Genomic DNA, 26,953 nt, shown 5'->3' on the forward strand with positions numbered 1-26,953 from the left:
TTCCAACTCCGCCCTCATTCATTATGCACCGGGGGTTTAGCACTACATTCCATGGCGGGGCAAGATGATGAAGCCAGTGCCACCATCATACCTGGGTGCCGTATTTAAAAGGCTCCCAACATCACTGAACCCTCTGCTGAAAAAAGAAGATGGAGCCCCTGAAAACGAAGATGGATCTCCAGGAACACTCTTGAGGCTGAAGGATGGACCTTCGCAAAGACACTAAAACTGGGAGCTCCACCTGAAAGATGGAACACTACTGCTGTAGTGTTCCAGGGCTGCTGACAGACACAGGCATATTTCAGGAAAGTCTCAATTTCTGCAAACCATGTTGTTCCAGACAAGATATGGCCGGTGTATTTTCCCACTGGTGTTGTGGAGAATTGGATGTAGGGGGAAGATTCCGGTCAGGTCTTCATCTGCATCGCATCAGCAGGATGCAAATTAGTTTCACACCGGCCTCCGGTGGGTTTCCCCCTCCGCCATGGCGGGATCCCGTGGGAAATTCAAGACCCGTAATACAGGTGCTTAATAGCACTGTTGATGACCCCTTCCATCACTTTACTGGTGAACAAGAGTAGACTGATGCGTCTGTAATTGCTGAGGGTGGATCTGCCCTGCTTTTTGTGCACAGGACGCACCCGAGCAATTTTCCACATGACCAGGTAGATGCCAGTTTTGTAGCTGTCCTGGAATAGCTTGGCTAGGGGCACGGCAGGTTCTGGGGTGCAAGTCTTCACAAGTCAGTACTATTGCTGGGATATTATCAGGGCCATAGCCTTTGCAGTACCCAATGCCTTCAGCCCTTGATGTCACGTGGAGTGAATTGTATTGGCTGAAGACTGACATCTGTGATGCTGGGGACCTCTGGAGGAGACCGAGATGGATCATTCATTCGGCACTTCTGGCTGAAGATTGTTGGTTGCGAATGCCTCAGCCTTGTCTTTTGGACAGATGTGCTGGGCTCCTCCACAGTTGAGGATGGGCAAATTGGTGGAGCCTCCTCCTCCCCTCCAGTGAGTTGTTTAATTGTCCACCGCCATTCATTACTGAATGTAGAAGACTATAGAGCTTAGATCTGGTTGTGACATTGCTTATCTGTCTATTACTTGCTGCTTATGCTATTAAGCACACAAGTAGTCCTGTGTTGTAGCTTCACCAGGTTGACATCTCATTTTTATGTATGCCTGGCGTTGCTCTTGGCTTGCTCTCGTGCCTTTTTCATTGAACCAGGGTTGATCCCCTTGTTTCTTGTAATGGTCGAGTTGGGGATATGTTGGGCCAGATTGCGGTTGAGTACAATTCTGCTGCTGTTGATGGCCCACAGCGCCTCATGGATGCCCAATCTTGAGCTCGAACATCTGTTCAAAGCCATTTAGCACAATGATGGTGCCACACAACATTATGGAGGATATCCTCAATGAGAAGACGGGACTTGTGGTGATATGAGTGAGAGCACTGCCATTGGTGCAGAGCATTGGTTTCCCATTGGCTCTGGCTGGTCATGTGCCTCACGTATGATTGGCTGGGACTAGTCATGTGACTGCTCACCAATTGGTCGAGAGGCTAGTAGACCCCTCCTCCGAGGCGGGGTATAAGTACCCAGGTTTCCCGGCGGTCGGCTTTTCTCTGTAGTCGACCACCGGGCTAACAACTAGCTGATTAAAGCCACAGTTTGGATCTTCATCGTGTCTCGCATCCAATTGATGGTACATCAGGACTTTGGCTCAACAAGGACTGTGCGGTGGATAACTCCTACTGATACTGTCATGGACAGGTGTATCTGCATATTAAATATATTCTTCCTTGTTAGACATGAAGGGCCAAATGGCCATCCTGTGCTGTACTGAGTCTATGACTGAGATGTAATTATTTTTGGTCTGGTACATTGTCCACATTGTCATTGGACTTGTTGTGATGAAGAATTTTATTTTAAAGAAGATCGTTATTTTTTCACCTTGACAATGATGAAGAACTGATAAGTTCCATTTTGTTTGAACTATCGTGCAACAAAGCTGCAGTGAAATTCTGTGTGGAAATTTGGAATATTCATTCTAGTTTAACATTTATATCTGGAATAGCGGCCAAGTCATTTATCATCCGGCAAATATGCCTCCAGCACCAAAATTGACATTACTATAGAAATATATTTAACAATATTCATGAATCTATCATCTTCAGTGTTTGAACTAAAAGTACCTAAGATCCAAAGTTGGGGATTTGTGCCCTGCGAGGTGATATATTAATGGAATATTATACCGCATTTTATAAAAAAAACAACTCTAAATCATATTTTGCAAGAAACCTTGAGTTGCTTTTTGGTAGAAGCTAACTTTGTTGTGAATCTGGTGTGATAACATTTAATTGCATCTCATGTGCCTTGGGCATAATATCAGAAGCAGAGTTACAACATGCGGAGTTCAATGAGAAAATAAGATTGAAAGTTAGCTTGGTTCCTCTTAATAATCCCGTCTACCAACAGAAGAAATGAGAGCGGGAACAGGCCAGGCAGTCCAAGTCGTGATATAAATACAGGTTTTTTAAAAATTAGTTTATTTTATTTGTTTATGAATGCGCAAACATTAAAATAAAGAAACAAGACTTGCATTTCTGTATCACCTCGGTGACTTCTCAAAGTGTTTTACAAGCTTTCTCTTTTATTCTTTCATGGGATGAGGATCCCTAATTGCCCTTGAACTGAATGGCTTACTCGGCCCTTTCGGAGGGTAATTGAGAATCACCCACGTTGCTGTGGATCTGGGGCCATACGTAGGCCAGACTGGGGAAGGATGGCTGATGTCTCCCTCCCCCCCCCCCGAAGGACGATGGTGAACCAGATGGGTTTTTACCATTACTGAGAGTTGGCTTTATATTCCGGATATATTCACTGAATTCAAATTCCACCAGTTGCCGTGACATTGCCACGATGTCACCATACAGTATAGTAACATACTGTCCAATAACTAGGTCATTATGAACGAGCTTTATGTAAGCCACACTCCGAGAAAAATACTCAAGCGGTTAGAAAATCCCCATTTGGAGTTTTCCGCTTCTGAGCAAATTTTAATTATACACCAGCTATCCCGTTCCGGGGGCAACCCTAGCCCGCCTGCCCCACCGACCACCCGTAACTCTCACTGACCGCGGAGGCCTCTGGCCGTGCGGCTGAAGGCTATTGCTCATTGGGAATTGTCAATTGCAGTTAAGTGAGCACCTCGCACAACCCAAGTGGATTCCCGTGGGTGGGCGGGCCATGTCGCATGTGGGAGTCATTGCCTAGCTTCCCAATCACACCTTGATGCCTGGACACTGCGGGGGGGGCAACACCACACCTGCAGCAGCCAACATCCGAACACCCAGGGGCTGGGACCCAGCACCGGGGTCATTTCAGCGACCGGAGGGTGGGGATGTGCCCTGCCGAGGCGACCAACCCCCACTCCAGCTAACATTACAGGTGGGTGTCTGGGGTACAGGGTGTGGGTTCCAAACGGCAGGAAACCCTGCGGCATCCTGGGGGGTGTGGTCAGGGCATGTCGACTGGCAGGGATGTGGTGGGGGGCAATGGGGGAATGGAAGGTCTCGGGTGGAAGACACCGCTGGTTGTCAGTGTCACACCCTCTCCCAATTCTTTACAGATATTACACGCAGTCGCCTGTTTTACGGTGTTCTGCTGTGTCCTCCACAACCTGGCACAGCAGCGGGGCGATGTGCTGGAGATGGAGGAGGAGGATGAGGAGGCACCGGACCAGGAGGGGCTGGAGAACGAGCCGGGGAGGACTCGCAGGACCAGCCGGTGGATGGAGGCGATTGACCAGCAAGCCCGGAGGGCCAGAGAGGCCCTCATCCTCACCCGTTTCACATATGACGTGGCCTCAACCGTCATCCCCTTCTCTCCCCCCCCCCCCCCCCCCCCCCACCCCTCTCCCCCAACCAGGGTCCACCTGGTACTGGGTCACCTCCCCCAGCAACTGGGACATGCTATTGAGATGTTCAGCCATGGCTGTCCCTGACTGAGCCGCACCTTGGACACCTCCCATCATGCTGCTGACATCATAGAATTTACAGTGCAGAAGGAGGCCATTCAGCCCATCGAGTCTGCACCGGCCCTTGCAAAGAGCACCCGACTTAAGCCCATGCCTCGACCCTATCCCCTTAACCCAGTAACCCCACCTAACCTTTTTGGACACTAAGGGCAATGTTTCATGGCCAAACCACCTAACCTGCACATCTTTGGACTGTGGGAGGAAACCGGAGCACCCGGAGGAAACCCACACAGACACGGGGGAGAACGTACAGACGCCGCACAGACAGTGACCCTGGAGCTGTGAAGCAACTGTGCTAACCACTGTGCTCCCCTACTGCCCAGAGGCTCTAATCTGCTCAAATAATCATCAAATTCCCTCTTGACCTCCTCGCTTGAACCTGACTCCGCCACACTCCCAGACAGTGCATTCCACACCCCAATCACTCGCTGTGTGAAAATTGTTTTCTCACATCACATTTCCTTCTTTTGCAAATCGTTTTAAACCTGTGCCCCCTCGTTCTTGACCTTCATTTACAATGACAACAGTTTTTCCCTATCTACTCTGTCCAGCCCCCCTCGTGATTTTGAACTTCTCTTTCAAATCTCTCCTCTTAGACTTCTTCTCTCCAAGGAGAACAGTCCCAACCTCTCCGATCTAGCCTCATAACTGAAGTTTCTCAGCCCAGGAATCATTCTTGTAAACCTCTTCTGCACTCCCTCCCGATCGTGGTACCCAGAACTGTACCCAATACTCCAGCTGAGATCTAACTAGTGTTTTGCTTCTGAGGTACATGATCAGCCTTCGTCCACATTGAACAGAACATAACCCAAATACCGTCCATGGGCGGCTTTCCCCGTGGGTGTTTATTTCCGCGTTTGGTTTCTCCCTCTACGTCACCGTTTGGTCACTGGACACTTAACTTTGTGTCTCTTTTCAAAGTTCAGCCGGGTAGGGGAGAATCCAGCCTCCGGTTGGTAAATTTAGGATTAGTGGGTATGTAGTCAAAACAATTAGGGCCCTTCAACCCCCACATATCTATTTTCCAATCCCCAATCACTAAATGCTCCCCATGACCATTCTGTAGCTGCCATTTTAAAAAAAACATTCCACTGAATTTACTTCTGACTTATCAGTGTCCAGAATGATGGCAACCTGAGATCTGAAAATGTGCTTAGTTCCCCCAATGTTTTGAAACTGGTGTGTTCACTGATTTTCTGCCTATCTTAAATGATTTATTTAAGACCAATGTAGTGGTGTCACTATTTCTAAGTCTACAACAGGTTTATTTACAGTGCTGTAAAATATCTCTTTGCTTATAAGATTTCTGCATACCGGCTCTCAGCCTATGAAATCCTCTGTCTGTTGTCAGTTACTTAGCTCTCTGGTGGCACGATACCCAGTGGGTTAGCACTGTTGCTTCATAGCTCCAGGGTTCCCAGGTTCGATTCCCGGCTTGGGTCACTGTCCGTGCGGAGTCTGCACTTTCTCCCCCGTGTCTGCGTGGGTTTCCTCCGGGTGCTCCGGTTTCCTTTCACACGTCCCAAGAGACGTGCAGGTTAGGTGAATTGGACATTCTGAATTCTCCCCCCCATGTACCCGAACAGGCACCGGAGTGTGGCGACGAGGGCGTTTTCACAGTAACTTCTTCACAGTGATAATGTAAGTCTACTTGTGACACTAATAAAAGATTATTATTAGCTTTGCCTGCAGGCTCAAGCAAGTAAGCACAAATGAAGTTAGGTCAGAGAACAAACTGACATAATCAAACACAGATCAATTAAACATTGAACACTATAGAAACCGGGGGGGGGGGGCTGAAAATTTGAAAATGACGCCAAGTAGCCAGTAGTTTTGGTGCTGGTTGCTAATGTCAGCAAGGTGTAAGTAAGTAACAAACCAGCTTGATAGGGCACTGTTATTTGTTTCAGATGAACATGGAGCTTGTAATCTAAAGAAATCTCCAAACAAATCACTTGACAAGGCAAATAGCCTTCAAAGCAATTGGATGGAATAAGCAGCAAAGATAATGCTGTAAATTGTGCCCCTTGACATTTGCAACAGTCATTAAGCAGAGAAAACATAATGCCAGCCAAAAACAAATCACTGAGACAGATGCTGCTCGACAGACTAGTCAGATGCATCTTAAAGCAACTCTAACCCACTCACCATCCCCACCCACGTTGGTAAGCTTGCCAGGCGAGAGTCTGGAATGAAAGTTACTGGTGCCAGATCACAAAATGAGCTGAAGGTCCCGAAGAACTGGCATTGTGATTTTCGTCTGTACTGAGCCGTTTACCAGGTTGCAGTCACAACCAAGGAACATACCACTTGTGGATTGCTGTAACTAAAACAGGTTAGATTATTATTATCCATCTGGTACACCATTATTCTCCACTTCAGGTGAAGAGGGTCCGCCCCTCGGAGGCGTACGGATAGTCTCTTCCGCAGGGTGGATCCTCAGTGGCTACGGTGGCTCGCTCCGGGGTCGATGTGCTGACTACAGGTAGTAAGGTCGAGGCCTCTTCTTGAGGCCCTGCGGTGATGGGTGGTTCCGACACTTTGTGGGGGGGGGGGGTGGGCTTCTAACAGCTGGTCAACCGGTTGTCGCCACATGATCTCCATCCCTAGTCTGGACTGTGTAGGATATGGGACATGTCTGGGCTAGTACCTTGGGCGGGTACCCACTTCACCACCGTGGCTCCGGGCCAGGACGTTCTCACCTTCTCAGAACGTGTGCCTTGAGGAGTTTGTTTCTCTTCTACACATCTGGGCTAAAACTCGTGAGTTTCCTCAGGTAGTAAGAGTCAAATGTGGTTCGTAGCTTTTTTAGCAGGATGTACACCGGTGAGTTCTGGGCAGCGACATGATGTGTTTTGGTACATGAGCAGGAAGCTATTGAAGTGTCAAAAGAGTGATCTCTCCCCCTGTGAAACCTTCAATAAGTGCTTCAATGTTTGCTCAAATCTTTGCGCAAGACCATTGGCCGAGGGACAATAAGGCGGCGACATAATGTGCCCAATGCCATTCTGTTCCATGTAGTCTGTGAATTCCTGCGCGAAGAACTGAGAGCCATTTTCGCTAACAATCGGTTCACGGCTTCCGAACCTCGCGACCATTTAATCTAGTTTCTCGATAGTCCAGTCAGCTGACGTGGACTTCATTACCGCCACCTCCAGCCACTTGGAATGGGCATCAACCACCACCAGCAGCATTTGAACCTCGAGGGGGCGGGCAAACTCAATGTGGACACGTTGCCACCATTCCCAGGGGTGTAACGACGACAGTGGCGGAGCGGTCCTGATTTTGACGCCTGCTTGGCACAAACTGGTTTTTTTCCTCAATCTTAGCTTCCAAACTCGCCACCAAATACAGCTCCCGATGAGCTTCTTCATCCTCAACACCCCTGGATGGGCCTAGTGCGATTGCTTCAGCACCTTGTATCTTAAGTTCAGAGGAATGAGCACCTGCATCGCACACAGTAAGCAGCCATTCTGAGTGAGAACTCCCACCGCCGTGACATATATATGGCTTCAATTGCGGATGGTCCCTATTGGTCCTGCTTTCCAGGACCAGGTCCATCACCTGGCTCGGAATGGGGTCATTTCAGGTATCAATCTTCAATTGTACTGTCATTACCGTCACACTTTCAGATTGGGAGAAGTAGAGAATCTTCGGCCCATGACTGAATTGCGCTTCACTTTATAATAATTTTATATAATCTTTATCAGTGTCACAAGTTGAGGGCAGGGACAGCCTGGGGAATGCATCTGCCTTTGCGTATCGCTCCGACTGCCTGTACCTGATATCGTTCGAGTGTGCAGAGAGGAGTAGGGCCCACCTCTGAAGCCTACTGTCCACCATGGAGGGCACTCCGGAGTATGGGCCAAAGATGGGTGTGAGTGGACGATGATCATTCAGCAGCGCGAAGTGGAGGCCATACAAGTCGTGATAACATTTCCCTCACACTGAAAATGACGTTGAGGGCCTCCTTCTCTAGTTGTGTGCATCTCGTGTCTGCACTGGTTAGAGAGCCTCTCCTCTCCATTGGCTAGGGTGTGCGACAGCACTGCATCAATTCCATGGGATGAGGCATCACTCACCAGTTGCAGGGGCAACTTGGGGGTCGAAGACATCCGACCTCTGAAGTGCCTGTTTGACTGAGCTGTGCTCGATCGCAGTCTGAGTCCCATTTCCAAGATTGACCTTTACAGAGAAGTTTGTGTAATGGCTTTAAAACGGTCGCCAAACTTGCAATAAGTTTGTCCTAATAATTCACGAGACCCAGGAAAGACTTTAATTGGGACAAATTAGTAGGCCGAAGCCTCCATGGTTGCCTCCATTTTCTATCGAGTTCTGGAAGAGGTTACACTTTTCCTTTTTTATTTGTAAGCTAGTGCTTGAAGACCTTTTAAGGTCCCCTCAAGGTTCTTCAGATGCTTTTCCTCAGTGGAGCCGGTGATCAAGATATCATCGAGGTAGCATTGTACCCCTTTGTGTTCACTTAGGATTTGGTCCATTGACCTCTGAAGTAATGCAGGAGATGACGCGAACCCAAAGGGGAGCCTTTCATAGTGAAACAAACCCCGATGAGTCATTATGGTCAGAAGGTGTTGGGATTCAGCAGCCGCTCCCATCTGCAGATAGGCCTGCGACAGATCCACCTTTTGGATTTTTTTGCCCACCGGCCAGGCCACTGAATAGATCTTCGGTCAAGGCCAATGGGTATTTATCTGCACATAGAACTGGATTAAAAGCAACTTTGGAAGTCACCGCAGATTTGGGTTGATCCGTCATGTTTTAAAACAGGCACAAAGAACAAAGAAAATTACAGCACAGGAACAGGCCCTTTGGCCCTCCCAGCCTGTGCCGATCCAGATACTCATCGAAACCTGTCCCCTATTTTCCAAGGTCTACTTCCCTCTATTCCCTGCCCATTCATATATCTGTCTAGATGCATCTTAAATGATGCTATCGTGCCCGCCTCTACCACCTCCGCTAACAAAGCGTTCCAGGCACCCACCACCCTCTGCGTAAAAAACTTTCCACGCACATCTCCCTTAAACTTTGCCCCTCTCACCTTGAAATCGTGACCCCTTGTAATTGACACCCCCAATCTTGGAAAAAGCTTGTTGCTATCCACCCTGTCCATACCTCTCATAATTTTGTAGACCTCAATCAGGTCCCCCCTCAATCTCCGTGTTTCCAACAAAAACAATCCTAATCTACTCAACCTTTCTTCATAGCTCGCACCCTTCATACCAGGCAACATCCTGGTGAACCTCATCTGCACCCTCTCCAAGGCATCCACATCCTTCTGGTAATGTGGCGACCAGAACTGCACGCAGTATTCCAAATGTGGCCTAACCAAAGTCCTATACAACTATAACATGACCAGCCGACTCTTGTACTCAATACCTCGTCCGATGAAGGCAAGCATGCTGTATGCCTTCTTGACCACTCTATCAACCTGCGTTGCCACCTTCAGGGTACAATGGACCTGAACTCCCAGATCTCTCTGTACATCAATTTTCCCCAGGACCCTTCCATTGACCATATAGTCCGCTCTTGAATTAGATCTTCCAAAATGCATCACCTCGCATTTGCCGGGATTGAACTCCATCTGCCATTTCTCTGCCCAACTCTCCAATCTATCTATATTTTGCTGTATTCTCTGACAGTCCTCCTCGCTCTCTGCAACTCCACCAACCTTAGTATCATCTGCAAACTTGCTAATCAGACCACCTATACCTTCCTCCAGGTCATTTATGTATATCACAAATAACAGTGCTCCGAGCACGGATCCCTGTGGAACACCACTAGTCACCCTTCTCCATTTTGAGATACTCCCTTCCACCACTACTCTCTGTCTCCTGTTGCCCAGCCAGTTCTTTATCCATCTAGCTAGTACACCCTGAGCCCCATACGACTTCACTTTTTCCATCAACCTGCCATGGGAAACTTTATCAAATGCTTTACTGAAGTCCATGTATATGACACCTACAGCCCTTCCCTCATCAATTAACTTTGTCACTTTCTCAAAGAATTCTATTAGGTTTGTAAGACATGACCTCTCCTGCACAAAACCATGCTGCCTGTCACTGATAAGTCTATTTCCTTCCAAATGTGAATAGATCCTGTCCCTCAGTATCTTCTCCAACAGTTTGCCTACCACTTACATCAAGCTCACAGGTCTATAATTCCCTGGATTATCCCTGCTATCCTTCTTAAACAAAGGAACAACATTAGCAATTCTCCAGTGCTCCGGGACCTCACCCATGCTCAAGGATGCTGCAAAGATATCTGTTAAGGCCCCAGCTATTTCTTCCCTCGCTTTCCTCAATAACCTGGGATAGATCCCATCCTGTCCTGGGGACTTGTCCACCTTAATGCCTTATACGACATCTACAGCCCTTCCCTCATCAATTAACTTTGTCACTTCCTCAAAGAATTCTATTAGGTTTGTAAGACATGAACTTCCCTGCACAAAACCATGTTGCCTATCACTGATAAGTCTGTTGCCCAATCACTTATCAGTGGTTCGTGCAGGCCAGTGTCTAACAGCCCCATCGGTTTCTACTCTTGGATGGAAAAGCACGCACCCTCAGACTTTTGGGTTGTCCGTCTGGTTTCAATTTGAGTTTAACCTGGACTCCTTTAATTTATCCAAGGTTGTCTTGGAAAACACTGTGGTACTTTGGTTGCCTTGCAGATTAATTTCAGAGTCGACCAATTTGTTCACAGCGGTTTCCAGTTCAATTTTAGTGCTGCTAGCCATGAACGTCCAGATAGGTAATTTCCTTTGACAATGTGGAGGGGCAGCTCCGTGGCCTGGTCCCGCAATTGTATTTTCACCATTACAAATCCCTTTAATAAGGGCACCGGCTGGTCTGTGTGTGTCCTGAGGGTGACGTTGGAGTGTCTGAGTGACAGATATCTCAGACTCTGGTCGTAAATTGTTTCAGGAATAAGTGAAACCGTTGCCCCATTTAAAAAAAATATGTATTTTTATTGAAATTTTTTTATCAAAACAATGCAAAATAATCAAACAGATATGCACAATAGAAGAGAAAAAGAATAAAAGAGAAAAAAAACATACACAAAATCTAATTAACTTTCGCACAAAAACTAACCTAAACCCCGTAACAGCTGACAATGACCACTTCCTTACAAAGGGAAAGAAATGGTAGCCCTATTAGGCAGAACATCTCCACCAATCCCCTGGCGGTGAACTTGACCTTCTTCAAAAGCAGAAATAACATGAGGTCACTCAGCCAATACCGAGGCACTGGGCGGAGTGGGAGATCTCCACCCAAACAAAATTTGTCTTTAGTTAAACCACACCCTCTCATAATTCTTAACCCCAGTGAATACAGACCCAACCTGACCAACCTTTCCTCATAGGACAACCCCTTCACCCCAGGAATCAGTTGAGTCGCACTTCAGATGTGGCCTCACCAATACCCTGTACAACTGCAGCTAGACATCCCAACATCTGTGTTCCATTCCCCTTGTAATAAACACCAACATTCCATCTGCCTTCCTGTCCCTGAACATTTAACATTTTATCATTAAAATGTTGCTCCTTCTATTCCGATCTTCATATCATCACCATGTTGTCTCTTTAACTGGAAGAATAAAATGCCTCCATTTTCATAACCTGGGGACCATAGACAGTGGAAAGTGGGGGAAGGAAGGGCAATGATTGACAGTGGATGGCCATGCCTTTGATCTAGCGCAAAAGAACTCCAGTGGAGAGCTGCTAGACCATCTTGTCTCAGGTAGACCCTTTTTGACATCGCCCTCGTGAAGCACCTGGGCATGTTTTACTTGGGTAATGGTGTAAGTTTGTGTTGTATTTCTTAATGCACTTTTGTCTCCAGGGTTGGGCAAAACTAGTCACAATTAGAGTTGCAAACATTCTAACTATTGGGGTAACCACAATCACCCCACGTTTCGTGATATTCTGTCTGTCTAAAAAGGCACACCTATTGTCAGAGAGCAACGAGACTGGATTTTACAGGCGTCCCCTTTCCCCATCCCCCCTTGGTTCTCAAATCAGGAGTCATTCATCGATCTTGATGGCTGTCCTTCAGCAATTTAATGTTGGAGGCAGCGTTAATTGCTGTAAGTTGAGACTTTGCCCCGCTGTCAGTTGGAAGTCCCACCTTAGAGACCCAGCAGAATTGTCATCCCAGCAGATGGACGATGTTGTGTTCTCTAACTTGGATGGCTTGGATGCGTAATTTTGAATGAAGAACACAAAGCTTTGTTAACAAACAAAACTTTAAATTTATTACACTACTAACTAAGATTCGCTCACATTCCTAAAGTGGCTTTCTCTATTAAACTATGCCATCATAGGGCAGCACGGTAGCACAAGTGGATAGCACAGTGGCTTCACAGCGCCAGGGTCCCAGTTTCGATTCCCCGCTGGGTCACTGCCTGTGCGGAATCTGCACGTCCTCCCCGTGTCTGCGCGGGTTTCCTCCGGGTGCTCCGGTTACCTCCCACAGTCCAAAGACGTGCAGGTTAGGTGGATTGGCCATGATAAATTGCCCTTAGTGTCCAAAAAGATTAGGAGGAGTTATTAGGTTACGGGGATAGGGTGGAAGTGAGGGCTTAAGTGGGTCAGTGCAGACTCGATGGGCCGAATGGCCTCCTTCTGCACTGTATGTTCTATGTTCTATCTCGAACTAGCAGACTTTCTCAAGTACAACTGCTCTCTCTCTCTCATACTCACTATCTTATCCAGCTCTCTCCTAACTTGTGACTCCCAGAATCTCCCAAGTCACATGATATATATGACTGTTCTGTGGTTCCCTCTAGTGGTAAGAAGCATTATCATTAACTTGGTAACTCTTTACATCCCAGTCAATGTACATACCATTACAGTCGACAGGCAGTCCCACAATGCTGAGGAGTCCAGGGATGTCTGGGGTGGGATCTCGGAGCGGCGGAGGTGAGGCGGGGGGGGGGGGGGGGGGGGGGGCGGGGGGGGGTGGAAGGTGCGGGTTCAGAAGGCTGGGCAGGGGGGGGTTCGTAAGGGGCAATGACCTTTTTGGGGGCATGCCTCAGATGTTAAATGTCAACTCTGTCTCTCTCACTACAAGTGCTGCCATATCTGTTGAGTAGTTCCTGCTTTTTCTCTTTTTTTATTTCAGCTTTCCAGTGTTCACAGTATTTTGGGTTTGGCTTTCTCAACCTGTTACTGCTAGGTTCACCAACCACAAATCTGATCAAAATAATGTCACCCAATATGTTTTTTGGCTGTGGGGTCCACAGAATAGCCAAACCCAACTTTTCTCATCCTGCACAGGACAACCTTTCCTGAGGCTGACCCCCAAGTTTTTTCATTCTGTTTTTATGGGCCAGGGCTTAGAAGCTCCAAAGTATACTATGGAGTCCACCTGACCTACAACCTTTATGTTGAATTTGGCTAGGATGAGCACAAGAACCTTCACTTCAGGTGTGATCCAACAGACTTCCTAGACACTTTATTCAAAACAAGCTTTATTCTAAGAACTTTGATTTATATATATATATATATATATATCAATTACAAACATAAAGATGCCCCACAGCTACAGTAATCTATGTATAACACTTAATGAATTCCCCCTTAACTGTTCTAATTCAAAAACAAAATCCCATTAACCAAAACCCCTTTTCAAGGGCGTGGCCCAGCACTCTGCATTCTCACTTGAATAAGACTGGCTTTCCCTAAGATTCTGACCCCATCTCACCAGCAGGTTTTAACCCTTCCGGAAAGCAAACGATATCTACAGCCACTATCAAGGTGATTTTTACTGGAACAAATATTTAAAATGAAAATAGAGAGAGACAGGCCAAAAGACTTCTTTTCTCTGTCTGAGTCCACAGCAGCCAAAACTGAAAGCGAAAGTAAAACAAACCTCACAGCCCAGAGCTCAGCTCCACCCACAAGATGACATCACTGAAGCCATGTGATAAGACAATGTTTTCCTGTATCCGATCACCGGCCCCAGGGGGTTCCCAGCTATCACTCCAATCACTCACTGTTTGCCTTGATGGTGATTGAGCATACGTTTGATGAAATGGTCACCGAGCCCAGTGCCGTTACGTTCTCTCGAGGAACTGGATGAAATAATGCTATCTTGTAAATCTTCTACACTAAGCTTGCAATGTTTCCTTGAGATAATCAAGACATACTCTTCCTTTCAGTGTCTTTGACTTGACTCGAGATTCCCATACACCTCTGACCAGTTCATAACCATGTTGATTGATGGCTCCTAAGAGGAATGATATTCCCTCTAATGAAGGTACAAAGTTTTGGATTGTGGAAGTCATAAAAGCACTGTAACACTTTTAACTCCATCATCCAAACTGGCATCCTCTAGTGACTTAAATGTCAATGTTGGGTTTCGATGTGAAATTTCCATTTTAACTGTGAATCCACTTACTATATTTAGCTGTCAGCTTTCCACGTTGACCTTTTACTCTGACGGGTATTAGTTGTCTCTGATATTACTTGAGAATATCTTAGAAATTTAGTAGGAGCCTACGCTTGCATGGGAACGAGAGTTTTGAACTTGGCTCACGATACCCCACAGCAACCTCACTACCCCTCAGCAGAACAGGTCCAGTCAGACGCATGGCGCCACAGGGAGGGAGCATCGGTTTCACTCTTGGGAAGTGCCAAAACGGTTTTTAGGCTGTCGGGGTTTTAACGCTCAATTGTCGTGTGTCCCCCCCCCCACCCCCCCCCCCCCCCCCCGCCAGTGACATAACGGGGTTCAAAACCATGCAATGACCAGAACACCGTCTGAATACATTTTAATATAATTAGTGGACCTCCCCGCTGTAACATCCCTCCGTGTAGGCAAGTCATTTCCTCCCCCCACCCCCCACCCCAACAGCGGCGTTACCAGGAGGTACTGCCAAGGGGTAGTGCCGGTGGTGGTTCATGAGGGATCTGCTGAGTATTCTGGATCCATGGGGGGAGGGGGGGGGAGGGATTCCGTGGTGGTAGTGGTGGGGGCAATTCCATGGGGGGGTTCTGTGGTGGTGGTGGGGTTCCTCCTTTCTATTGTTATCATCTTCACATTGGTGGGCCCTTTAAAAACGCCCCCCCCCCCCCACGATCTCTCAGGAGCTGAGGTTGCCAAATGAGCTCGCCACACCAGTGTGACGCGGTGCGATCCGTATCTTCCACTTTTTCTTGTCCGAGTGTTGACAGCTATGGCAGGAAAAGCTGGCGGGGCAGTGGGCGGGCCACACTCCGCTTTTCCCACCCGAGTCCACACTTAGACAAAGAAAATGAGAAAATACCACCCCATGAAATGACCATTTTCTGATGTTGAAAACCCAACTGGTTCGCTAATGTCCTTTAGAATAGGAAATCGGCCATCCTTACCTGGTCTGATCTACATCTGACTCCAGATAATTGCCCTCTGAAATGGCCGTGTATGCCACTCAGCCCAATGGCAGTTAAGGACGGGCAACAAATGCCCATTGATGCCCATGTGCTCACGAAAGAAGCATGCTGTTTAGGGAAGGAAATCTGCCATCCTTACCTGCTCCGGCCTACATCTGACTTCGATCCACATTAACGTGGTTGACTCTTTACTGCCCTCTCAAATGGCCAAATGAGTCACTCCGTTCAAAGGCAATTAGGGATGGGCAATGACTGCTGGCCTTCCGGCGAAACCCATACCCATGAAAGAATAAATTAGAAATAAATGTCTCTGCCACGTGCTTCAGAGATGGTCTCTTATAGTCGTGGCCTCCTGTGCCCACAGTTCCACCATCCAGCAAAGATTGCAGCTCAGAAGGAAGGTGGGTTAGAGGGCCGGTGGGGTGGTGGGGGGGAGGAAGACAAATTAGCACCAAGGGAAACCCTCATTGCCAAACATCTCTGAAATAAGAGATGGTGGCACGGTAGCACAGTGGTTAGCACGGTTGCTTCACAGATCCAGGGTCTCAGGTTCGATTCCCGGCTTGGGTCGCTGTCTGTGCGGAGTCTGCACGTTCTCCCCGTGTCTGCGTGGGTTTCCTCCGGGGGGCTCCGGTTTCCCCTCGCAGTCCAAAGGCGAGCCGGTTAGGTGGATCGGCCATGTTAAATTGCCCTTTGGTTAGGTGGGTTTACGGGGATGGGGTGGAGGTGTGGGTTTAAATAGGATGCTCTTTCCAAGAGCCAGTGCAGACTCAGTGGGCCGAATGGCCGCTTTCTGCACTCTAAATTCTATGACCTATGATCTATAAAAATATAGCAAAATAAGGGCCAAACACGTTACTTTGTGATTATTATTTTGAAATGTTTTTCACATAATGAATCCAACGTTTTCTCAAAAATTCACAGTGTAACGATAATGGATGGGATTCTCCCCCCTCATTTTCCGACGCAGCGAGCCCCTGCTGACAGCGGGACTCCTGGGTTCCCACAGCCGGCCAATGGAGTTTCACATTCTGGTCATCCCAAGTTGCCAGTGAAGTGGAGGATCTCGCCCACAGAAGATCCCGCAGAGTAGCTCTAATGACTCATGCCGATGAGCAATTCTCATTTAAAACCCACTTGGGTGTTTACAAGTTAAACATGCTCTAAATATTAAAATAGCAACGAAAAGCCACCTTGACATAATACGGCTAAAGATGGCACTCTTTCGACCTTCTGTTAAGTATTGTAAAATCATCCAATTGAAAAGCACCATCAAAGGACCTTTCATTCTGACCTCAAATGTTAGCCGGAATTCTCCACCCGTTGGGATTCATCAATCCCGCCAGCAGAACACCCCACCCGGGTTTCCCGGCGGCTTGGAGTGTCTTCAATGGGAAATCCCGTTGCCAAGCGGCGGGGAAGAGAGAACCCCTCTGCCGGCGAACAGCGCGCCGTCAATAAAGGCGTGGCTGGGGGGGGCGGGAATCCTGCCCATAATCTCCGTCTCTCTCTCTCTCTCTCTCTCTCTCTCTCCACAGACGCTGCCTAACCCGCTGAGTATTTCCAGCATTTTCTGTTTCTATTGCAGAGTTCCAGCAGTGTTTTCCTCTAGGCGAAGTATTCAGTCGATGTGCAAGCTTAACTTGAGGTTCTGCTTTTCTTTTTAACTGTTCTCAGGGTGGAGATTTGCAATGTAGAATTGAAGAGTATCGAAGAGCTGATTGGACGTTTGCGGAAGGCCAGGTCATTGAATGGTTTATTCAGTTACTGCTGGGAGCCCAGTACATGCACGAGAGGTATACATCCTACTGGCCTTCCTTCTGAAGCAACTTTGCAGTAATTAATACATCACGATGTTAATCACAAATAATAAATTTTTGTTTTGTGCAATGTTGTAGTGACAGCGTTATAACAAAGTGTACTTCATAACTATGTGCGCAGGATTAAGAACTGTTAATAGGTTCAATCTGCCTAAATTACCATTTCATATATCTTTTTATACTTATGGAAAATATCCAAGGCCTCCTGAAATCATGCTGGGGATTCTGAACACTTTATGCCTTTGCCTCTAGAGTTTTTAGCTGAAGCATGTGACTTATTTATGTTAAACAAATTAACTAAGGCACCACTAAAATAGCTGAGCAAAATCTCAGATAAATGTGTTATCTGCTCAAGTACTGGGGCCAAAGAGCGACATTATTCGGTATTCAGACCTCCTTCAATGCTGTGTTTGCTCTTCTACATATTCATAGAATTTATAGAATCCCTACAGTGCAGAAGGAGGCCATTTGGCCCATCGAGTCTGCACTGACCCTCCGAAAGAGCACCCTGCCTAGGCCCACTCCCCCACCCTATCCCTGTAACCCCATGCATTGAGCATGGCCAATCCACTTAATCTGCACATCTTTGGACTGTGGGAAGAATCTCAGAAGCCCGATGGTGGGGGGTGTCCAGAACCTGGGGTCACAGTTTGAGGATACGGGGTAAACCATTCCGGACAGAGATGGGGAGAAATTTCTTCAGTCAGAGAGTGGTTGGCTGTGGAATTCATTACCACAGGATGTAGTTGAGGCTGAAACATTGTATGTTTTCAAGAAGCAGTTAGATATAGCACGGGGCGGGGGGGGGGGGGGGGGGGGGGGGGGGGGGATCAAAGGATATGGGGGGAAAGCGGGATTAGGCTATTGAGTTGGATGATCAGACATGATCATAATGAATGGCGGAGCAGGATCGAAGGGCCGAATGGCCTCCTCCTATTTTCTATGAAAATAACGCAGACACGGGGAGAACGTGCAAACTCCACACAGACAGTCACCCAAGGCCGGAATCGAACTCGGGTCTCTGGTGTTGTGAGGCAGCAGTGCTAACCACTGTGCCACTGTGCCATCCTGGTCAAACCCTTACTCAGCCTTTAATCATATTGAGGTGAATGGAAAAGAATATAGCACCTTTCATGAACTTAGTTGCCCCAAAGCACTTTGTGACCAATTTTGTACCTTTGAAGTATAGTCATGGCTGTAATATAGGAAACATGGAAAGCAATTTGCGCACAGCAAAATGCCCACAGTAATGTGATAATGACCAGGTAATCTGTCCTGTTACTGATGATGGCTGAGGGATAAATATGGCCAGGCCCCAGGATATAAGCATTGCTGTCTTCAAAATAGTGGCACACGGTTGGTTCTCCCACCTGAGTAAATGGGGCCTCGGTTTCATATCTCATCTGAGAGGCAACACCTTCAAATGTGTGGCACACGCGTGGAGCAGCTCTCAACTGGGAGCAATACTCTCCTGGGAGTAACACACTCCTGGGAGCCGCACTCTCCTAGATGCAGCACTCTCCTGGGAGCAGCTCTGTCCTGGGAGCAGCTCTCTCCTGGGAGCAGCTCTCTCCTGGGAGCAGCACTGTCCTCGGAGCAGCTCTCTCCTGGGAGCAGCACTCTCCTGGGAGCAGCTCTCTCCTGGGAGCAGCACTGTCCTGGGAGCAGCTCTCTCCTGGGAGCAGCACTGTCCTGGGAGCAGCTCTCAACTGGGAGCAATGCTCTCCTGGGAGTAACAAACTCCTGGGACCAGCACTCTCCTGGGAGCAGCTCTCTCCTGGGAGCAGCTCTCTCCTGGGAGCAGCTCTCTCCTGGGAGCAGCTCTCTCCTGGGAGCAGCTCTCTTCTGGGAGCAGCTCTCTCCTGGGAGCAGCTCTCTCCTGGGAGCAGCTCTCTCCTGGGAGCAGCACTGTACTGGGAGCAGCTCTCTCCTGGGAGCAGCTCTCTCCTGGGAGCAGCACTGTCCTGGGAGCAGCTCTCTCCTGGGAGCAGCTCTCTCCTGGGAGCAGCTCTCTCCTGGGAGCAGCACTGTCCTGGGAGCAGCTCTCTCCTGGGAGCAGCTCTCTCCTGGGAGCAGCTCTCTCCTGGGAGCAGCTCTCAACTGGGAGCAATGATCTCCTGGGAGTAACAAACTCCTGGGAGCCGCACTCACCTAGATGCAGTACTCTCCTGGGAGCAGCTCTCTTCTGGGAGCAGCTCTCTCCTGGGAGCAGCTCTCTCCTGGGAGCAGCTCTCTCCTGGGAGAAGCTCTCTCCTGGGAACAGCACTGTCCTGGGAGCAGCTCTCTCCTGGGAGCAGCATGTCCTGGGAGCAGCTCTCTCCTGGGAGCAGCTCTCTCCTGGGAGCAGCACTGTCCTGGGAGCAGCTCTCTCCTGGGAGCAGCTCTCTCCTGGGAGCAGCTCTCTCCTGGGAGCAGCACTGTCCTGGGAGCAGCTCTCTCCTGGGAACAGCTCTCTCCTAGTTGCAGCACTCTCCCAGTTGCAGCACTCTCCCAGTTGCAGCACTCTCCCAGTTGCAGCACCCTCCTGGGAGCAGCTCTTCCTGGGAGCAGCAGTTTCCTGGGAGCAGCTCCCTGCTGGGAGCAGCATTTTCCTGGGAGTAGCTCTCTGCTGGGAGCAGCTCTCTGCTAGGAGCATCCCTCTCCTGGGAGCAGCTCTCTCCTGGGAGTAGCTCACTCCTGGGAGCAGCTCTGTCCTGGGAGCATCCCTCTCCTGGGAGCAGCACTGTACTGGGAGCAGCACTCTCCTCGGAGCAGCTCTCTCCTGGGAGCAGCTCTCTCCTGGGAGCAGCACTCTCCTGGGAGCAGCTCTCTCCTGGGAGCAGCTCTCTCCTGGGAGCAGCACTGTCCTGGGAGCAGCCCTCTCCTGGGAGCAGCTCTCTCCGGGAGCAGCTCTCTCCTGGGAGCAGCTCTCTCCTGGGAGCAGCACTCTCCTGGGAGTAGCTCACTCCTGGGAGCAGCCCTGTCCTGGGAGCAGCTCTCTCCTGGGAGCAGCTCTCTCCCGGGAGCAGCTCTCTCCTGGGAGCAGCCCTCTCCTGGGAGCAGCTCTCTCCTGGGAGCAGCTCTCTCCTGGGAGCAGCCCTCTCCTGGGAGCGGCTCTCTCCCGGGAGCAGCCCTCTCCTGGGAGCAGCACTCTCCCGGGAGCAGCTCTCTCCCGGGAGCCGCACTGTCCTGGGAGCAGCTCTCTCCTGGGAGCAGCTCTCTCCTGGGAGCCACACTGTCCTGGGAGCAGCTCTCTCCTGGGAACAGCACTCTCCTGGGAGCAGCTCTCTCCTGGGAACAGCACTCTCCTGGGAGCAGCTCTCTCCTGGGAACAGCACCCTCCTGGGAACAGCACCCTCCCGGGAGCAGCTCTCTCCCGGGAGCAGCTCTCTCCTGGGAGCAGCTCTCCCCTGGGAGCAGCTCTCTCCTGGTAGCAGCTCTCTCCTGGTAGCAGCACCTTCCTGGGAGCAGCTCTCTCCTGGGAGCAGCTCTCTCCTGGGAGCAGCTCTCTCCTGGGAGCAGCACTGTCCTGGGAGCAGCTCTCTCCTGGGAGCAGCATGTCCTGGGAGCAGCTCTCTCCTGGGAGCAGCTCTCTCCTGGTAGCAGCACTGTCCTGGGAGCAGCACTCTCCTGGGAGCAGCACTCTCCTGGTATCAGCTCTCTCCTGGGAGCAGCATGTCCTGGGAGCAGCTCTCTCCTGGGAGCAGCTCTCTCCTGGTAGCAGCACTGTCCTGGGAGCAGCTCTCTCCTGGGAGCAGCACTCTCCTGGTATCAGCTCTCTCCTGGGAGCAGCTCTCTCCTGGGAACAGCTCCCTCCTGGGAGCAGCTCTCTCCTGGGAGCAGCTCTCTCCTGGGAGCAGCACTCTCCTGGGAGCAGCTCTCTCCTGGGAGCCGCACTCTCCTGGGAGCAGCTCTCTCCTGGGAGCAGCTCTCTCCTGGGAGCCGAACTCTCCTTGGAACAACACTCTCCTGGTAGCAGCTCTCTCCTGGGAGCCGCACTCTCCTGGGACCAGCACTCTCCTGGTAGCAGCTCTCTCCTGGGAGCAGTGCACTCTTGGTAGTACCCTGAAGTGTCAGCCTTGACATTTGACGAAGTCTCTGGAGCAGGTCCTGAACCCACAACGCCCTGACTTGGCAGAAAGTGTGCCAATCATTGAACCATGTTTGACTCTGCTATCTACCTATCTGCCCATCTACCTACTACTTGTGTAGTTATCTGATTGCTTCTTACTGGTCTGAGGAGGAAAAGAGCAGGAGAAGGCCATTCAGCCTCTCTCGCCAATTCAAACATTGAATTGGGTCTAAAGAAAGAATTATGGGGTTAGGTAGAACACTTGAGTTTCTATTGACCCACTCAAGTTTCTACCTTTAAAAAGGTGTCTACGAAGGGAGAATGTCAGGGATGAGGAAGTGACTCGAAAATATTACAGGGTATATTGAAAAAAAAAGAACTTTTAACTCGTGTGTACTTAGTGCTTCTGAGAATCAAAATGCCAGAGCATTGAAGGAATGACACGTAGACAGTGTACATCTTGTAAGCATGAGTGGGGAGCGGAGACGAGAAGTATTTTATTTTTTGGGTTGCTGTCAAAATGTCTTTCTTTTTCGTTAAAGAAAGCTCTTAGCAATGACAGCTGAATTTGGCTCTGATTTAGGCAATTATTGAATCACATCCACTGGAGAGGTGGCGGACTGCTGTTCCAAACAAGCAGATGAAGACATTTAATTGGAAAAAAAAAAGCATTTGTTCATTACAGTTTATACAGTCATTGTTATAATCGTCAAATAATCTTGCCACACGCTTCAGCGGAAACATTTATTTATAGTTATTTTATTATTTGAACACATTTTTTTTAGTCCTTTTCAGCTACAGGGACCTGTTTTCTTTTATAAACCCGTGACACAACTGATGGTGTGATTTTCTTTACAGAAGAATACTTCACAGAGACCTGAAAAGCAGCAACATCTTCTTGAAAAATAACCTGGTAAAAATAGGTAAGAATTGCCCCCGAACTGCCCCCGTGTTGAGTGCGCCTTCCTCTTTCCTCGATATTATTGGGCGTACTACCCCGTCACTTGAGATATGACCGTGGCACATCTGCATTTCTGTAGCAGATATATTCACCTGACAGGCCAACCCAATAAGCACGAGTTAATTATCTGCCAAAATTATTGTGCCTCCTACTTGCTTTATCACAACTTGTTCCTCTTTAGGCTCCCAGCATTTTGCCACAGGACTATGCCTGGAGCCAAAAGTAGAACCTGCATTTTCTGCTCGGGAACGGCCACTCAATCTTCACAACTGAAGACGTGTTACTCCACGTTATCACATCTTGCATTGCGAATCTTTACCACTTATGTGACATGCATTACGGGGGCGATTCTCCGCTCCGTGGACCAAGTGCCCATGCCACTCCAGCGCCCCTACCGCATGCGCAGTTGGGGCAGCTCAATCCTGCGCATGCGCAGTTGGGGCAGCTCAATCCTGCGCATGCGCAGTTGGGGCAGCTCAACCCTGCGCATGCGCAGTTGGGGCAGCTCAATCCTGCGCATGCGCAGTTGGGGCAGCTCAACCCTGCGCATGCGCAGTTGGGGCAGCTCAATCCTGCGCATGCGCAGTTGGGTCGCGCCATCCTGCGCATGCACGGGGAACTTCTTACGTGCGCCAGCCCCAACGCAATTTGGCGTGGGTGTTCAGGGGCCGGCCCCGGTGTAATGTAGGCCCGGTGGTCGGTGGGCCCCGATCGCAGGCCTGACCCCTTCGAAAGCCCTCCCCGGTGAAGGAGCCCCCGCCCCCCACAGGCCGCCCCCTGTGACCTTCACTAACTTGACTCCCTTATTGATTGAAAATCTCATCTCATCTTCCGATTAGGCATGTTACAGCCTTCCGGACTGAACATTGAGCTCAACGACTTCTGACTGTGAACGCTCCCCTCCACCTTCAATCCCATTTTTATTTCTATCAACTTACTTTCATTTCTTCCATCGATCTGTTTTTCCCCTCACTCGCCTCTCCCCCCCCCCCCCCCCCCCCCCCCCCGCCCCACTCCACTTGCACCATCTGTTCGCTGTTCCAGGTCGTCCTTTTGCCACACTGCTTACCTCTGTTCCGCCATTAACACATTCTGATCTCCTAATGTACCACTATCCGCACCCTCCTTATCCACCATCACAGCCACCTACTCGCCTGTTGTCCTTTTGTCCACGACACCTGTGCCAATCTCTCCCTAGCCGCCACCAATTGCTGGCCCTCTATCTAGCCCTCTATCTAGCCCTCTATCTAGCCCTCTATCTAGCCCTCTATCTAGCCCTCTATCTAGCCCTCTATCTAGCCCTCTATCGAGCCCTCTATCCAGCCCTCTATCTAGCCCTCTATCTAGCCCTCTATCTAGCCCTCTATCTAGCCCTCTATCTAGCCCTCTATCTAGCCCTCTATCTAGCCCTCTATCTAGCCCTCTATCCAGCCCTCTATCTAGCCCTCTATCTAGCCCTCTATCTAGCCCTCTATCTAGCCCTCTATCTAGCCCTCTATCTAGCCCTCTATCTAGCCCTCTATCCAGCCCTCTATCTAGCCCTCTATCTAGCCCTCTATCTAGCCCTCTATCCAGCCCTCTATCCAGCCCTCTATCTAGCCCTCTATCTAGCCCTCTATCTAGCCCTCTATCTAGCCCTCTATCTAGCCCTCTATCTAGCCCTCTATCTAGCCCTCTATCTAGCCCTCTATCTAGCCCTCTATCTAGCCCTCTATCCAGCCCTCTATCTAGCCCTCTATCTAGCCCTCTATCTAGCCCTCTATCTAGCCCTCTATCTAGCCCTCTATCTAGCCCTCTATCTAGCCCTCTATCCAGCCCTCTATCTAGCCCTCTATCTAGCCCTCTATCCAGCCCTCAGCTGAGGAAGGAGCTGCGCTCTGAAAGCTAGTGATGCCTAATAAACCTGTTGGACTTTAACCTGGTGGTGTAAGACTGCTTACTGTGCCCACCCCAGTCCAACGCCGACATCTCTACATCATAGCCCTTACTGGTCCACACCCCCCTCCCCTGCCCACAGCAGTATAAATCGCATCCTAATTCCACTTCTCACCAGCTATGATCAAGAGTCATTCAGACTCCAAGATTTGCGATTTTTCACACAAGGCTTTCCCCTCCTTTCCCACGTGGGGCGCAATTCTCCCATCGGGAGACTAAGTCCCGACGCCGTAGTGAAAACCGGAGTGTTTCACTCCGGCGTCGGAGACTGCTCCCTGCCCCCTATTCCCCCACCCCCGGGGGGGGCCTTGGCGCCACGTAAAAGCGGCGCCGCGTAAATTACGCGGCCGGTGCTGCGTAAATGACGTCACCCGTGAATGCGCGGTCGCCTTCCTCCCCGCGGGCGCCCCGCAAGAAATGTCAGATTGATCTTGCGGGGCGGCGGAGGAAAGGAGGTCCTCCTCCAGACAGGCCGGCCCGCCGATCGGTGGGGACCGATCGCGAGCCAGACCCCTTTTCAGGCCTCCCCCCGGTGCAGAATCCCCCCCTCACCCCCACAGGCCGCCCCCCCCCCCCCCCCCCCCCCCCAGCGTTCCCACGCTGTTCCCGCCAGCAGCGACCAGGTGTGGACGGCGCGGCCGGGAACCTGTCGTGTTGGGCAGGCCGCTCGGCCCATCCGGGCCGCTCGGCCCATCCGGGCCGGAGAATCGCCGTTCGCCCGTTACAAACGGTGAGCGGCGATTCTCCCAGCGGCCAGCCATGAATCTTGCGGTGCCGGTTTGGGGGGGTGGGAGAATTGCGTGCGGGTGCCGGGGCGGCGTGGCGGGACTCACGCGGCGCCCCGGCGATTCTCCCACTCGGCGTGAGGGGGGGGGGGGGAGAATTCCGCCCACGGTGTTGGATTTGAGCTATATTGACGATAATTGAAGCACAGTTTCCCTGAGTGTTCTCGATGCCAGTGGAGCTCTACTCAAGTCTGAATATTAAATTTCTCCCTCCGCCTAACTAGCTCGGGTGTTGGCGTTCGTAGGCACAAACACGACAAGAGACCCGACCGGTTGGACGGTCTGTAAATAGGCCAGGAAATGGATGCTGCGCCTCGTCGGTTCTCCTTTAATTACAGCCATCCCAGAATTTATCCACCTGTTTCTCACCCAGATTTCGATTTGCTCAACAAATAACAATTTTTCTTTTTTTTTTGCAAATACAGGAGACTTTGGAGTCTCTCGTCTCCTGATGGGCTCGTGTGACCTAGCAACGACTTTCACTGGAACGCCTTACTATATGAGCCCAGAGGTCCTCAGTCACCAGGGTTACGATTCCAAGTCCGACATATGGTGAGTGGGTAGTTGGTACTTTCTGATGAAATTATTTCCGAGACTGGCAGGAGATGACAAAGTCACGTCTGCATCTCCTTTAATCTACTTTCATCCAGCTAATCATTTTGCCGAGGATTAATTTTGTCGGTGGAAGGATCACTCGTTTTGTTAACCTGTTCAAAGACTGCTCCTTGCTCAGAGTGACTCCAGCTGCAGTGTGGATGGGCAGCTGGTTTATTTTGTGGGATTGGGTGTAGGGATTGTGTAAGAACGCCGCGTCTCCTGACAACGCAAGATGGCTGCCAATGTGGCTATACAGAGCAGGAGCAGGCCATTCTGCCCCTCAAACCCTGCTCCCCCAGTTAACAAGACAATGGCTGATCTGGTAGCGACCTCAAATCTGCATCATGCCTACCCGCCCACGCGCAGAAAACCAACAATATCACTCCACAGCGCCCAACCAGCCAGGACCCCACATTGCACGCGCAGTGATGTCAGTGGACCCTCTTGGGGTCCTCCTCACAGACACAACGGGGGTGATCTTCAGCCCCCGTTCGCCATAGCGAAAATCCGGTGCGAATCGGAAGACGGGATCGTCTCCGGAGAGATTGCATTTCCCGTTTTCCCCCGCCCCTCGCCGGCGGCAACACAAAGTTCACGCCCTTTTTGCCGAGAAACCCATCGTGATGCATTTGAATAAATTTAAATATCATTACCCACCCCGCCCGCCACATGACCCTCCATCCTCACTGAATATTCAAACCCCGCCAATGCGACGTCATGGCGGCGAGGTTTACAACAGCTTTGTAAAAGCGAGTTTCAGTCGAGGGGATCCCTCTGGGGGTGCAGAGGTTACTATAGCCCGCGGGGGAAAGGGTCACAGTGTCAACCTGTGACAAGGGGCAGTGCCAGGGGCAACGCCAGGGGTGGGCCCTTCGTGGGAGCCACATTTAGGGGAGGGGGGGGTGGCTCCAGTTATGTATTGTTGGAAAGGGGGGGGGGTGATCGGGCAGTGAGGGGAGAACTTGCTGAGAGGATCTGGCCTGAAATAGTTCCCCCATCAGACATGGCCAAAGACATAATCCTCTTCAACAGGGAAGAGGGTGGTGCAATGGGAAAGGAGGGCAAAGCCTTGAGCGAAAGATCGCAAATCTGAAAGTACCTGAAAAGACTGGAACCAGGCCGTTGGAATTTCTCCATCAACTTCTTGAAACTGGCAAACCTCCCCTCCAGAAACAGAATTCCAAACCTCTCCAAACCCTTCCCCTCTCGTGACTTAAGTGTCGAGCTCAAACCCACTGGCAGTAAAGGGCGGGAATCAGTGAACCGTGGATAGTATAATTGATATGGATCTGATGCAGAAATTGTAGAAAAATTAAAGAACAAAATAAATTGGCTTTTACAATAAGATGGCCGTAAATATATTTCG

The 26,953-nt window shown here is 50.0% G+C and overlaps 1 protein-coding gene across 3 annotated transcripts in view; it reads left to right on the forward strand.

Annotated features, from left to right (window-relative positions):
• The window catches only part of nek11 (NIMA-related kinase 11), a 336,506-nt gene that overhangs the window by 111,363 nt on the left and 198,190 nt on the right, over positions 1-26,953 (forward strand). For all 3 annotated transcript variants that reach the window (XM_038796561.1, XM_038796563.1, XM_038796564.1), the window contains 3 exons: positions 17,116-17,234; positions 22,168-22,232; positions 25,416-25,542. In XM_038796561.1, coding sequence (XP_038652489.1) covers positions 17,116-17,234; positions 22,168-22,232; positions 25,416-25,542 — 311 coding nt within the window. The remainder of the gene's footprint in view (positions 1-17,115; positions 17,235-22,167; positions 22,233-25,415; positions 25,543-26,953) is intronic.

This window comes from Scyliorhinus canicula, chromosome 5, assembly GCF_902713615.1.
Source record: "Scyliorhinus canicula chromosome 5, sScyCan1.1, whole genome shotgun sequence".
NCBI lineage: Eukaryota > Metazoa > Chordata > Chondrichthyes > Carcharhiniformes > Scyliorhinidae > Scyliorhinus > Scyliorhinus canicula.